This window comes from Montipora capricornis, chromosome 3 (assembly GCF_036669925.1).
Source record: "Montipora capricornis isolate CH-2021 chromosome 3, ASM3666992v2, whole genome shotgun sequence".
NCBI lineage: Eukaryota > Metazoa > Cnidaria > Anthozoa > Scleractinia > Acroporidae > Montipora > Montipora capricornis.
In genome coordinates, this window is record NC_090885.1 from 50,931,005 (window position 1) to 50,946,412 (window position 15,408).

The 15,408-nt window shown below is 45.0% G+C and overlaps 2 protein-coding genes and 1 non-coding gene across 3 annotated transcripts; 1 reads left to right on the forward strand and 2 right to left on the reverse strand.

Annotated features, from left to right (window-relative positions):
- Positions 1-1,642: 1,642 nt before the first annotated feature.
- LOC138040490 (uncharacterized) lies at positions 1,643-3,250 on the forward strand. Its single transcript, XM_068886210.1, has one exon. The coding sequence runs from the start codon at positions 1,643-1,645 to the stop codon at positions 3,248-3,250; it is 1,608 nt and encodes a 535-aa protein (XP_068742311.1).
- A 149-nt stretch (positions 3,251-3,399) lies between these two features.
- Positions 3,400-3,473, reverse strand: Trnay-gua (transfer RNA tyrosine (anticodon GUA)). The gene has a single exon. It is a non-coding gene; the product is annotated as a tRNA-Tyr (tRNA).
- A 1,991-nt stretch (positions 3,474-5,464) lies between these two features.
- LOC138040491 (uncharacterized) lies at positions 5,465-10,076 on the reverse strand. The gene is made up of 3 exons (XM_068886211.1): positions 9,959-10,076; positions 9,044-9,070; positions 5,465-6,147 (listed from the first exon to the last, which is right to left on the reverse strand). The coding sequence occupies exons 1-3, from the start codon at positions 10,074-10,076 to the stop codon at positions 5,465-5,467; spliced, it is 828 nt and encodes a 275-aa protein (XP_068742312.1).
- Positions 10,077-15,408: the final 5,332 nt, after the last annotated feature.

A 15,408-nucleotide genomic window follows, 5' to 3' on the forward strand; every position in this document is an offset into this window, starting at 1 on the left:
AGATGAGCTTTGATTGAAAAGGCGCTGTTTTGCGCTATTATTCCTTCAGAGAGGCGTAACGTCCTAAAAAGCAGGATTGCCGCTTTTATTTACATCGAAACCTCTAAGGAGTTGTAGAGAGCATTTTTTATGTCGGCAAAGGGTTTTTTAAAAAAGGGATTTTTTTATGCCGCAAAAAAGTAGATCAGCCCTAATGTTTCACATCTTTTAGAAAAAAAAAGGCTCTCTTGTACCTATGCAGACGTTTCGAACTGGAAAAAAACCGCATTTCAAACGCTTCTTTTTTTCCTTGCCTCCGCTTTGATCGCAATTAAGAAAATAGTGTTATTGTGAATGAGATGAGCTTTGGTTGAAAAGGCGCTATTTTGCGCTGTAGTTCCTTCAGAGAGGCGTAACGTTCTAAAAGCAGGATTGCCGCTTTTATTTACATCGAAACCTCTTAAAGGAGTTGTAGAGAGCATTTTTTATGTCGGCAAAGGGTTTGTTTAAAGAAATTTTTTATGCCGCAAAGGTAGATCGGTTAAATCGTTTTTTTAATTTTCCAACATACCCCCTATATCATGTGCTATTATAAATAGTCTTGAAAAAACTGATCACCATGTTCCAAAACCATGATGAGAGTGATCGAAACAGAAACGCTTATCTTGTCGGAGAAGGCTGTGAACCACATCATAGAGAGGCATATCAAAAAGGCTGTGAGAGCTTCCCAGTTTTATGATAATGTGGATGTTTCCCATTTAATTCTCGATACCATCACGGAGCTGGAGAGAAGAAAGCGGGAAGAAAACAGCAGATTGTACTATCCGCCTAAAGAGGAGCAAACTGTTCCTTATGTTTACATATTGCCCAAAAATGGTAGGGTCTTTAAAGTTCGATATGTAAATATAGGGTACAGTGTTGGAAAATCTTTAGGCGGATGTGATACCAATCAAATGGAAATCGTCATGGTTAAAACATCTGGGCGTTGGGACATCATCACTGCGTATCCTTGCTCTTGAAGCAGAAACCTTTTTTAAAAACGGCTCCTTTAGGAGCCAACAATTCTATAAAAGTCAATAATCAATGGGTTTCAAGCAAACTTATGGTTTAACTAATATTGATTCGTTGTTTTTTATCTCTTAATCTTGACGGATAATTGGACAATACCATCAAAGATTTTTCTTATCCTTACAGGATAATCTCTGTGGGAAGTAAAAAAACATTAAAAGCGTGTTGTGTAGTAATCTTTTCTAGTAATTCCACCAATAAAATATAGTGGTATAATCCAGAACCATATAAAAGCGAAAGACGGTCCCACACAAACCACTTCTATTTCCAACTCATTGAGTGAAACCAGAAAAAGATAAGCGAGGACGTACAAAAAAATGGAGAATAGGCCATGGATTGAAGAATTGACGGACAGCGCCCTGAATCAAGTTTATGACGAATTCGAAGATGATTTGATGCTCGTGCAAGCGCTGGAACAATTTGAAGAAGGTAACTGAAATGCGTAAAAAAAAACAAACCAGACACCCGGTGGACAGTCGATGGCTATGATGTTGAGACAAACACGATTTACGAGTTTCTAGGCTGTTTTTGGCATGGTTGCCCGAAGTGTTTTCCTCAGCGCTCAGAAACCTACCGCCGACTGAACGATCGCTCCATGGCCGACGTTCATCAAGAAACCGTGTTACGATTACAAAGTCTTTCCGATCGAGGCTATTCAGTAAAAACCATCTGGGAGTGCGAATGGCAGAAATGTAAGAACCACGATCCGGAAATAGCTGAGATTGTCGCAGGGTACGATTTAGAAGAACCGCTTTCACCTCGAGACGCCTTTTTTGGTGGCCGCACAAATGCTGTTCGTCTTCGTTACGAAGTCAAAGAACATACCGCTGAACAAATCAAATATTATGATTATACCAGTCTCTACCCTTGGACCAATAAGACCCAGAAGTATCCGGTGGGACATCCTGAAATGATTTACACCCCGCCACGAGAGAAACCAATTTCCGATTATTTTGGTCTCGCAAAATGTACAGTAGTACCACCGTATCACCTTTTCCACCCTGTATTACCATACAGAACTCATAACAAACTCACGTTTCCTCTGTGTCGTACCTGCGTCGAAGAAAACATCGACCGTCCTCTCCATGGGAAAGTCTCTTGGTGTGGCCATAACGAACAGGAGAGAGCATTGACCGGTACGTGGTGTACACCAGAACTAGAAAAAGCGGAACAGATGGGTTACGTGATCCAAACCATTCATGAAGTGTGGCATTTCCGAGAAACGCAAGTAGGCCTGTTCGAAGATTATGTGAACACTTGGCTCAAATTGAAAACGGAAGCTTCAGGCTGGCCCGCATGGTGCGACACAGAGGAAAAGAAACAACTCTACATAACTCAGTTTCAAGAGAAAGAAGGTATTTTCTTAGAATATGAGAAGATTGCCGTCAATCCTGGTCAGCGGGCTTTGGCCAAACTGATGTTAAACTCCATGTGGGGAAAATTTGGGCAGCAAGTGAACAAATTGCAAGTGAAAGAATTCATTGAACCTCAAGCCTTTTGTAGTTTCATGGACAGTGATCAACATAATGTTCGTTTTGTCAGCTGTATCGACGAACAAAGAGTGGAAGTCCATCATCGCGAGGAAGCGTTATGTGAAAATATTTCCCCCAATCTGAATATCTTCGTGGCCTGTTTCACTACCTGCTGGGCGCGCTTGCGTCTCTATGAAGCTCTAGAACTGTTGAACGAAAGGGTGTTGTATTTTGATACAGACAGTGTGATTTTCGTGCAATCCCCGGGAGAAATCAAACCAGTGCTCGGCGATTATTTGGGCGATTTTACGGATGAATTAACCAACGGAGATTTCATCACAGAGTTTTGCTCGGGGGGGCCGAAGAATTATGGATATCGTACGAAGAAAGACAAGTATTGTTGCAAAGTACGAGGATTTTCATTGACCGTCGAAGGGATGACACAACTCAATTATCAAGTGTTGCGTGAAAACACCTTGAAGGAAATACAAAAGCCTTTAGATTCACCGCGAAAAACCCGCGTCGCGCAGACACACAAAATCGTCCGCGTCTCGAAAGACTATCAACTATGGACCAAAGAAGCCCACAAAGAATACAAATTGGTATTCAATAAACGCGTCCTGGACCCGCAAACAGCGATCACTTATCCATATGGCTATCGAGGACTGGACTCTGAAGATGAAGATCTTATTGCCACAATGGTCGAACTAATGGATGAAGATGATGAATAAAAACGCTCTAATTATGTAGGCTCTTTAGGAATTCAAAAGCAACATTTCAAAGGCGCTTACAGTTTTTTTTTTAAAAAAATGATTTTCATTGAAAAAATTGCTATCACAAGGCTCTCTTAATTTGTTTCACTGGAAAAAAAAAAAAATTGTCCACCCAGTTGGATTTGAACCAACAACCTTCGGATTTACAGCCCAACGCTCTAACCGATTGAGCTATGGGCGGCAATTATCGACAGCACACGTTCCGTAGATTAAAATAAGGTTATCTTTCATCATGATTTTTAAATGAACATAGGCTATAAGAGATTCACTCAATCACAGATTTCACTTTTTTCAAGTTTTTATTGAAAAAACAAAGGGACCGACTAGTCACTAGGACCGTCGACACGTTCCCGCTTGTACATAAGATTATCAAAAACAAACAACATTACAGTTTTTTTTTTTCACAATTTGAGTTTGCGCTTAGCTTGCATGATCCGTTTAACAATAGCTTCCGTCCAAGTTTTCTTGCCCGGCAAACGGCTGATGGCGGCAATCATCTTGTCATCGGCTTTCCATTTGTCACGCAAATTCTTAGCTCTGGCGTACTCAATATCGTGCTGCTTGGCAATCTTATCCAATCGATTGATACCTGGATCCCCGCGCCTTAACCGTTTCTTCAAATGTGTTCCAGGCCCCATGTATTGATATCCCGGCCAATGAAATTCAATCCCAGTCTTCCCCAACCATTTTTGAATGTCTAAGCCTTCTCCACGTTGTGGGCGTTTGCGCCGAAGCGATCTGCGTGCTGGGGCTTTTTGCTTTTTAGTAGTCCTTCCCATCAAGTTTGCGTCGGGTTCGACGTCCCTGGTCAAATGCTTCCCACCCTGGTAAAGATTTCAAACGTTCTACTTCCGTAGCCGCTTTCTTACGCTGTTGGCGTTTGAGTTTATTCACTATAATGTCAGCTTTTTCTTTGGATGTACTCCCTGGGGATGATCCCAAAACTTCAGCAAAGGGGAGGGGAGCTTCTCTTTGTTCCTCCAAGGACAAGGACGGTACTTGTAAACGTACGCGTTTGGGTTTGGGCGGTAAGGCGGGACGATGTGGTGTCTCCGCGGCGTTACCAGACGTTATGGTAGCACCTTTCTTGCGATGCGCTTTTTTAAGCAAACTCCGCACCAGTGTGGCTGTGGGTCCTTCAATCATAGCATCGGTTTCATCATCTTCTTCTTCTCCTTCAGGCAGTGGGGCCGCTACTGGAGGCCCCCTCGAATCTTTTTGATTAATCGATTTAATGGACGTGACACTTGTTTTACACGTGCTTCTTTCAAACCGCTTGGCATGTTAGAGTCTAACAATAAGTGTTTTTCAGCTGCCAAACGAGCCGCTTTAGTCAATCGCATGTTCTCGGTCAAACGCCCTTTGTATTCATCAGTCAATCGCGACATTTCGTCCGCAGGAACCATGACATACTCGCGAAAAGTACTCATCGTTTTTGGGGTGGCGAAATGAATAAATGTTTACCCTCTAAGAACGAGACTTCAAACGTTCCTCCATCGTTGAGTGTCTCCCTATAAGGTCTACAGGCTTCGCACATCAAATTATATCTCAACACGGATAGGTCGCGCTCCAAGATCTGTACCTTTTTACGAGAGAACTCTCTTTCGTCCTGTAACGTTTGTAATTTAAGTTGCAACCCCTCAGCTTGTAGTTTCCAGCGCCTTGCTTCTTGATACGCTTCAATGAGATTGTGCAATGCTGCTCTATTCATGGTCTAGGATAACAGCAAAACAATTCCTCGTTCAGACCTTGACGAAAGTCATTAGCTCTCTGTCGTATCCACGCGCGACAACGGTTTATCAAAGGTCTCACATTCAGAGCTTCAAAGAAGGTGGGGCGGAATACAAACTCGATCATGATGATGAAGAACGGTGAACACAGCAACCATCTAAAGCATTGTTCAGTCCCCGCCAAAAGCCAGCGCCTTTCTGATTCATCAACAAGTCGCGTCGCTTTTTTAAGGACGTTTTGCGGTGAGCTAGGGTTCGCAAAGTTTGTTTTTGAGGACGCCATGAGCGTACCGTGGTTGGCGATAAGGGTACTCTCCCTTTCAAAGAATTCAAAATGACTTCGCTTACAGCATTGATTTGATCAGCGTTGGCGTGACGTAAAAGATCTTGACGCTGTAAATGACGCGCTTCTTTAGCTAGCTGTCGTAGGAATGTAAATTGTCTACGTAAACGGGGAGGCGGTGACGTGGGCATGACGTGATTCTATAGGTACAAACACGTGCGGGTACCCCTGCGAAGGTAATAGGTTCGTCCACAGACGGCGGTCATCTGAAGAGGCTGGGTGTAAGTCAAACATTAAATAGCCAAAGGGGTGTTCCGTAGCATGACGAAATATTTGCATAACACCTTTGACCTCGGTCGGAAACGCCTGACACACCAAAGCTCGTAGCCCTGTGCAATCCCGAGGATTCTTGAAACAAACTATGTAATGCGCATTGCGCGACACGGTCTTTGCGTAAGGGCCCGGTGGAAACAGATCTTGACACAAATACAATACGGTAATGTTCCGATGGTGGGAATGTTTTGTGAATAGGTCCAACACACGCTTGTCTCTTCCTCCTTCATCCATCAAATCATCCAACACTAACACCCCGCCACCTTGCGGTGCAAACCAAGCATCCAATTCCTCTAAACTAGGAATGCCTTCGTGAAAATGTATAGCATCCTCCTTTTGCATCTTTTTAAATGTAGGTTGCCATGCTCCGTAACAATAGTGTTTGGTTCGAGGTGGTGGGTCCATGAAATGAGAAGCATGTTTCAATAATTCCCGCGTGAAGGTGGTCTTACCACAGCCCGAAGGACCCGTCACTAAAAGACTGCAGGGGGTTCGAAAAAAAAAGCCTTCTCTCTCCGGTCGTGGCTGAGTCATAGTCCTATCTGATTCTCTCTCCCATGTTTCACCGTCTTTTATTCAAAGCTTTTTTGATCCCGTATCCTGCCGCGGCACTTACACCCCCTAAGGCGGCTGCTTTACCAACGGCGGTCAATGCAGGAAGGGCTAACGCGAGTAAAGGAAAAATGCCTCCCTTCTGGTGTTTGGTTCGCCGCCTCTTTCGAGTCACCCGTGTTTTATGGCGCGGAGCGCGTTTTCGACGTGTTCTTGTTGCAGGCATGGTGTCAAATGATATAGGTCTATAAAGTGGGGTCTTTTAAAAAGAACAATGACCACGACACGGTTTTTATTTTATTTTATTTTTTATTGGAAACTTTTATTTCAATGATACATAGCTTCACGCCTAGAACAACACGCCTGACTATTTTCTACACCGTCCACGATATCCGTTTGAAGTGATGGGGGTAACTGTACTAGGATGCGATGTCCTGCTTGGTGATCGTTGGCTACTAAATCATGTAAAGAAAAATCAGCCATGAATTCATGCATGCTCTTGCCTCGACACCGTGCTTGTAGAAACAATAAGGCGTAATGCCCGCAAGCGCGGCTGTTCAAACTTTGTAAGCTCCGCTCGTTGCGGTGGATGACGGGGAAATAGCGCCATATCCATTCCAAGACATGAGGTACTCCGTACGTATCCATAGGAAGTCCATAGCTGTCGAAGATCTCGCAGGTATCTCCCGAAGTCCACAAACCCAACCAATGACGTCCAGGTTCTCCTTTAGGGTCTGTGTTGACAATCATAGCCCTATGCGTTTGTCTCCCAGCGGATTGGTGGAGTGGTGGTAATTGATCTTCAGGGTATACACCCCAAAACACGCGCCTCAATACAGGGTCGCGTTTTGCCAATGCTGTTAACTGTCGGTCGCTCAAGGGTACTAGTTCCATCGATGCTTGTTGTAGCAGTGATTGATGATACTGTTACACAAGTAATGCGAGTGGTTGTATTTAATACAGAAAGGTATGAATTTTAAACGTCGTAATTCACCACGCCCGTGCCACTGATATCCATCACGCTTTCAAACTCGCCCCAGACCACCACCGTCAGATTTTGACCAGGATTAGCCCCAAAATTGATCTCCAGGGTGACATCGCCTTGTTGTTGCGGGTTTCGCAAGGAGCTATCTGCATCTCCTCCTGCGACATTATTAAACAGGTACAGCGTGCAATTCTTGTTGTGGCCCCAATCCCCCGGTTTCAGCATACTTTCTTGGTGTTTACCCAGAGCACCGCTGGCTTGCAGGAAGCGATGGTACCCCCACAAATCTTTCTTGTTATCATTCTGATTCAGTTCCAAGGTTTCGTAGGGATATTCCTCACCGCGTATGATTTGACGAATGCGGGTCACCCCAAACTTTTGGAAGGCAAATGGGTAATGATCTAAATTCCCGTTGTAGGCGCGACTGTCCAATAATCCTACCATAAGACGGTCGGGTACGCGGCCTTGAAACAGATCTGTTTTCTTAAACATGGTACTATCCCCATCAAACGTGAATGTCCGGACATCCATATAGACGGTAGGATAACGACCCCACATGCCTTTGTTATGTCTTCGTTTAGTCAGTGCAGTGTAAGTGGTAGGGTTTAAGGTCAGCCTACAGAGATAAAATTTGGCTTGGATATCATTCGGACCCAGGGTTGGGTACTTTTTGCCCGCCATCCTTGTACCAAAGCAAAAGAACTCGGGACTGTTAAAGGTGATACGCAGCTTGATTTCAATACCAGGAACTAACACGGTTCCTGTATGAAAAGCTTCCAAATGCGGTTTCATGATCAGCCGCACCCATCCGTTCCCCAAAAACTTGGAAGTTAACACTTTCAAGGGATTCGTCTCTCCAGTAGCAAACATACCAGCGTTAACAGGGCGGTCATCATTCACAGCATTGGTGGCTTGCAGGGAAGCATTCACATTCAAATAATTCACCCATCCTTGTGGGGCCAGCAATGTTTCACCTTCACTGGGCGTGTAATTCAGCAAGGTTTCACCAAAGGCTCGGTAGGCATACATGCCCGTCTGTTTAGTCATTAACGTACCATTCAACCGCATGTCAAATTGCTGGATCATGGTGTGCGCCACATTATTGACCAGGTAAACGTACTTGGTGTAATCGTCTCCCGATTGATTTGCTTCAGCTGCCGTGACTTGCCCGTCCGCATACAAACCAGCATTGTTCGCACCGGTAGGTAGTCTCATGTCAAAGGTTAAATAACTTTGATTCAAATCGACAAAATCTTCCAATTCGGAAATGGTGAATTCCAAGGGGGTAATACTGCTATTGTTGAGCGGGGAGTAACCCACCCATCGAGATCCTTGAATAGCCACATCTTGCGCTGGTAAAGCCCAGAAATTCAACGACTTGCTCATGACGAAGGTCAACGTCGTTTGTGGATTGTTCGTCGACGTCGCCTGGGTTTTATCTGTTTCGTCCACCGACGGAACAGTTCGTAGTCCATGGTTGTTGGTGGTGGTGACACGTGATTGGAAATCCAGCCACCACGCTGCCCCCACCCCCGCAATCGCCGTTCGCGTCTAGGAATGGATCGGACTACCAATCGCGGCATGATGGAGTGAGTGTCCCTGAGATCATTTGGAAGGGGGAACGGCTTGATATATGGGCCCATTGACGGTGTGGGGAAGGCCGCCGATTTAACCATAGCAAGAACACAATCACGCGCCCTACATTGATGGGCGACAAACTGACCCATAGGTCTTGTGGGACAATACCCTCTGAGGGCCATTGCTCGATAGTGTCTAAGAGCTCTGCAGGGCAACAAGCACGCAAGGAGCTCACCTCGCGGGTCCATCGCCAACAGTGCCAAGTATCGCACAAGAACACACACAGAGACCACATTGTATCATTTGAAATGAACAAGCTTTATTCAAACCATTTTATACAAGAGGAAATGACAACGACACTGTCTTGGTCTGAAACGGACTCTCCTAATATATCATTATGCTCCAGCATGCGTTCAGTCAACTTTCTAAGCTTCTGTTCGGCTTTTCGTTCATCTTTCAACATCTCTTTCAGTTTGGCTAGTGCTAGGCGAGCAATGAGTTTGCTGTGTTCATCTTCTTTCGTTCCTTCTTCTTGCAGGTTCATTGATCGCTCACATTTATCCGTTAACTTTCGAGGTGTGATGCGTTTCCGTTTTGGAGCAGGGGTGCGTAGCTTTTGGGGCACTGTGATCTTCCGTTTCAAATTTTGGGGGTCTCCATTCACTTCGGCCGCAGGATCTGTTTTTGCTTGCTTGACTTCACCGATACTTATCTTTGGCAGAATCAGCACTTTTCTGACCGGTTCTCGGATGGTTTTCTGCATCGTTTCTTTCCTCTCTGCATTCAACGGTTTTAATAGGTCCGTGTTGGTTAATGGTGCGCCGTGAGGTTCTTGTTTCTCTGCACAGAGGTCTGCGTGAGAGGTTTCTTTGTGAATAGACATGATGGAACGTACTCTAGATGGAGGCGTTTGTGCTCTGCACATGAAATGGTGTATGACTGTCAGGGAATGAAGTTGTCTCTTTTATAGAGCTTTTCTTGACGCTGATTGGTCCAAATCCTTTCTTGCTTTTTGATTGGTCCACATCACACACCCAAAACATCCCGCACATGATTGGTTGTTTGACGGACCTTTGATTTGATGTTATTCCTAGCTCGTTTAGCTGTTTTTTGCATCGTAGACCTTACCGATTGACTGGCTTTTCTTTTCAACCCGCTGACTCCTGCTCGCAAAACCGTGCCTGCTGCCGCATCAAGCGCTTTACCTTGTGCCAAACTCTGCAACCCTTCTGCTACAGCAGGAGCCCCTATCTCCAATAGAGTTTTCCATAATCCATCTCCCACTTGCGGGGGTGTGTATCGAGTCAGACTTCCTCCTCGCATGTTAACCGTTTCGTACTAAAGGTGATTCCTTCACGGCTGCTCTATTTATCTTGGATGAAATGCGGGGTCACGAAGGTACGATTAGATTTGTTGTTAGGAAATGCAACCAAGGACCCGTTTGTTTCAGCTACGTCCACTTGCAATGTTTCGTAGGTGTTTTGGCGCACTGGATGAAATTGTTTGTGTTTGGGTTCGAAATACATCACACCTCTTCCTCGTCTCTCGTACCAGACTTCGCGCAATAAATCCGTCTTTATTCCTCCCACAATCGTGCTCTGCGCTACATTACAGTACACATGCAAGGTGCGAGAAGGCTCCCCAACCACCATTCGAAAGGCATGGTTCAGGTTGGTGAAACGCCAATTACAACTCATGCTTAATCGAAGGCAGTGTTTTTCTATTGCCCAGAACACACCATTTCCATCTTTATCCAGCAAATCTCGGTACTTCTCAGAAGTTGTCAGATCAGGCACTTTGTCATCTATATACTCTCGAGACAGGTTATGGCCCAACTCCCCTGTTTCTGTCATCCATCCCATCTTGATAGCCAAGGTACCATTAATCCAAATTTCTGGAGTGTTGTCTACACCACCGAGTTTGATCTTTGTATTGTCAATCAGCAAGTCTTGCTCGTTTCCTCGCTGTATCCACCGAAAGGTTATGTAGATACGTTTTCCCGTGTCGTCCACAAAATGACTCCCTTGAAAGTTATCCCTTAGGCGCATTTGGGTGAGAAAATCAATACAGGCTTTCATGAAACTTTCTCCATCCACCACCCACTTGAATTGATCGATATTCATCATGTTAACTTGCCCCTCTGATTTAACCCCAGATCTCATCAGCGTTGTGTAAAACAGAAAATCGTATTTTGGTACCAAATGGTAGAGGTTGACACGAGTGTCAGGCACGGACATACTGCTCAAGGCAACTCGCCAACCCTGCCCCGGCAATGTTAGTCGCTGGGGCAGCCGGACCTTAAAACTGGATGGTGAGTTATCTGGAAATTCAGGTGACGGATCACTCGGTAAGGTCACGTAGAAATCACCCATGGTACTCTCAGCCTTTCCACTTACGAATGGTCTTTGCATCGATCCAACTGTCGTATTTATCAGACCATCCTTGCCAACGCACTTTGACCTGATTTCCTTTGCGTTGTAAAACCTTTTCTATGCGAAACAGTCCGTCATCTGGTACGGTAACCGGTTGCAAATCTTGTCTGTAAAATGTACCTTCCACTGGAGTCCCATCCCATTCTTGTACTTTGTAGGTGGGTACTACCCCTGGAACGACTCGCCGGATCACAAAAACCTCTTCTGTCCACCCCGGCAAATACCCTTTTTCAAATGGTCGATGTTTCTTGTTCAAACGCACCCGTGTCCCTTTTACCAAAAGCGTCTGCTTGTTCTTTTTCTTAGCTAGCAATCGTTTATCGTATAGACGGTGCCATACTTGGGCCTCGTTGACGCCCGTTACGTCTTTTGGAGCTATGCCGATGCTCCGATGAACGGTAGCGTTGTATCCCTGCACGATACTCTGTAAGACCTGTAAGTATGCCCGCGTGTTCTTGGCTGTCAAGTACCGGTACAGTTTCTCTTTCAAGGTGCGATTGAACCGTTCCGCTAGGGCTGCTTTAGCGTCCCCATGCGTGCTAAAATGATGAATACCGTTCGTTTTCATCAAAGTCTGGAACGTCCGATTGTAAAATTCTTTGCCTGCATCTGTCTGCAATTTTTGCGGTGTGCGCCCGGATCGTGTCAAGATGGTTTGCATGGCCTGTGTGACCACTACCGCTGTCTTGTTCTTCAAGGATTCGACCCAAGCATATTTGGACAACACATCTACTACCGTTAAGGCGTATCGGTTCCCTTTGTTCCAACGTGCTAACCCTTGCAATTCAATCAAATCGGCAACCCATTGTTCATCGATGTTAAACACTAAGGTGGGTAATGTAGGGAAACGTTTTCGGCGGGGACGGTGTAACGTGTAGCTTAAGACCCCTTGCAGTAGGTTTTGGGCCTCGCGTCTTTTTAACCCATGTGCTTTGGCAAAAGCTTGGACCCCGCCCAAACTACCAGGCTCTCCGGGGAACTCGTACGTTAAGGGTGACGGTTTCATGACACTAACAACTTCACAGTTTTACATCAACATTTTATTTATCTTGTAAAATGTAACGCACAGTCTTGCATCCCCCAAAATTACAATTGCACGGTTTCCAGCAAAGAATCTCTTCGGGCGTGCCTTCCACATAGGCTTCGTTTTTCTCTTCCATGCACAGTTCACACAACAGCAAGTCTAACACATCACTCAACCGCGAGTGCCACAGGATCACTTCACGACATTTGGCCTCGTACAATGCTTGGTAACTCTGATTTAAACGTTTCAGACCGTTCAGTTCTCGTCTCATTTCCAAAACGCGATTATCTATCTCCTTTATATCCTCCTCTCCTTCTTCCTGTATGCGTTTTTGCGCCATTTCCTCCTCTTCCTTGATGGTAGCCCATCGTGTGGTATGTTTGATGATAGACTTTTCGAGATGGAGGCGACGCTTATCCAGGTTCCGCACTGTTTGGTGTTGACCTTGCATATCATTGTCTTTCATACAATCATCCACAGACTTCAATTCCTTGACTTTTTCTCTCAATGCCTGTTCAACGTCAAAGGCTTGACGATGCCTTATTTGTCTTGTCCTACGGGCCTCCTCTAAACTCAATGCGTCATTCATGGTCTGCTTCTATCTCTGTCACTGTAAACGATCGTTTTGGTGAAACGGTGAGTTCTTTTTATACAGTGATCTGGACATTGATTGGTTGAGTGAGACCATCCAATGACACGCTTCGAGCAATCAATCTTTCTTTCATCTTCTCAATGCTGTATTTCTCCGTTAACTGTCTTTGCACCCATCGATCATTAAAGGGTATCATATGGTGTTGTTCTACAGGGGGAAACATTATCATACACTCTTCATGCCACGGTTTTAAAATATCATTTTTGTTCACCGATAAGATGGTTGCTTTTAGACACGCATCAGATTCTTCTGCTCCATTAATCTTTGAATAACGCTCCCTAACATGATTTTCATAACTTTTCCAGAACGCTTCGAGTATGTCCTTTCGCATTGGAAGGCGAGATTTCTTTCTTTGAGGATAGCGCTTGTGTAACTGCTGCTTTTGAACTCGAACCCTTCTTTGAAACTCTGAGCAACGCGAGGTAACTTCGTCTTCATCCACCAGGTTTGTGCTAGGAGTTCTTTGAAGACAGTCCCGTGTCTTTTTTCTCTTTTTAAAAAGAGCTCTTGACACCTCACTGTAGAAATGAACGTTTCTCATCCTCAGGCAATATGAAAAACGTGAGCAAGAACGACGCTTTTCAAACATTTTGTCCCTCAAGGTATGATGGACCGGTGACATCATTAGGTCTATTTTGCTTTTCATTGGAACTCTATTTCCCCCAACGATTCGAAAATATGTTCTCTAAACTGCGCCACGGGTCTGTATGAGATTCCATGTTTCGTGTACCGATGTTAGCGCATGTGTTACCCATCAATGACGTGATAGGTTCGAGGCAGGCTTCAAACCTGTCCTCAACACGATCATACTTGAACCAGCGATTATGTGTCATCGAGTACAGATACAAGGGTTTATGCATCAGGCGTGCCATCTCTACGCACCACCCCGTCCCACCATCCACACACTCTAATCCTTGACTGTTTTGTGCAAATTTCCCAAAAGCGTACACAGTATCAGCTTTCTTTATAATCCAATAATTGCGCTGCAATAACCCGTTGACTTTACAAGATAAAGAAGGATATGTACGCTGTAACCGTTTATTGGCAGCTCGACAGGCAAGATCCGCTTCCGGGGAGTTACACCAGATCATGTTTATGCGCGGTACATCAAGAGATAAATCCCCCGGATGTGAGGCTGCTGAGGCATCAACAAGTTTGGGATCATGTCCGCCACAGAGACGCAAGCCTTTCCCATTCACTCGGGTGATAGGGTGGTTGTAAGGGAGAATGCACATAACACGCAACCCATATTGCCACGGCCATCGTATGGCCCAGGCATCGGTGCCTTTAGCGCCTCCAGTGATCACGGTGATCTCGCTCGGTTTCGACATTCGTTCACTCTCACTCACAACGACAACTACATCAATCATATGGTTGTATTCTCTTTTTATTATAACATTGAACCAATTAAAAACTATTTTACAATATTGAACACAGTTCATGCGGTCTTTGAAAAACATCCATCAGATAGGCGTTGGGCCATGCGAGAGGCCATTTGAAAAGCGGATGGTGCTTGGAATGTGTTCTCGAACGATCTTCCCTTCTGCTTGTATGGGTGATGTCGAAATGGTACTACGTTCTGTTTCTTCTTTGGTTGATAAGCCACCAGGCGTGGTTTAAAGTTTGGGTATCGAGGATGTTGCGGTGGTGGATTCAGTTTCTCTAAGGTGAAGACTAGAATCTTATGGTTCCAGGGAGTGTTCAGCCATTGGAAGTAGGGGCATGTGCGGCTCCGACAGCTGAAATACATGCGGCCAGGGTTCTTCTCAGATTTGCTCTGTTTTAGAGTGGAAGGTTTATCGCAATAACACAGCATCTTTGGCCATTCGGAATGCATTTTGTCGATGTTAATCACAAGTTGAGGGTGCCGTTGTTTCTCCACGGCTTGTACGTACTGGTTTAATTCTTGTTGGCTTGCAATGAAGGCACAGGGGTACTCAGGACATTTCACGTAATTAAAACCGTTGTCTGATCTTCGGTACTCCAACAAACAACCATGAAAAGGGCATGTCGTATCAACTTCCATTGGCACGTCATCAGGGATCTGCCCCATGAGTTCTTCAATAGTGGTGGGCTCGTTGGGCTCCCATCCTTCCCCTTCTTGGTAGGTCTGCTCCATGACTTGCACAGCGGGTGTGGTTGGGGGTTGCAATTCCTTTATCTCCTCCATGGTCATAGCGTTGTTTCCTCCGCATATTTGTGTGACTTCTGGCTTCTTGTTGGTAGGTGGTTTGGATGGCCGAGTGGGTTTTCGAATTGGAACGATTTGTTCTTTCTTCTCAGACATGATATAGTCTCATGAAAAAAAGTAAGCTACAGCGACGCTTTTATAACAGCAAAACGTTTGTCCCTCAAGGTATGATGGGCTAGTGACATCATTAGAAACCAGTCATAAATGACCTATTTCCCTTTTGATTGGCTCTCGATGAGGTCATGGTTGTTTCTGATTGGTTTCCGATGAGGTCATCTGGTGTACTTGTGATTGTTTTGTTTTCCTTAGTCTTGTAGTCTTTGCTTTTGCTGCGATCTCTTATTCATAGTTCAACT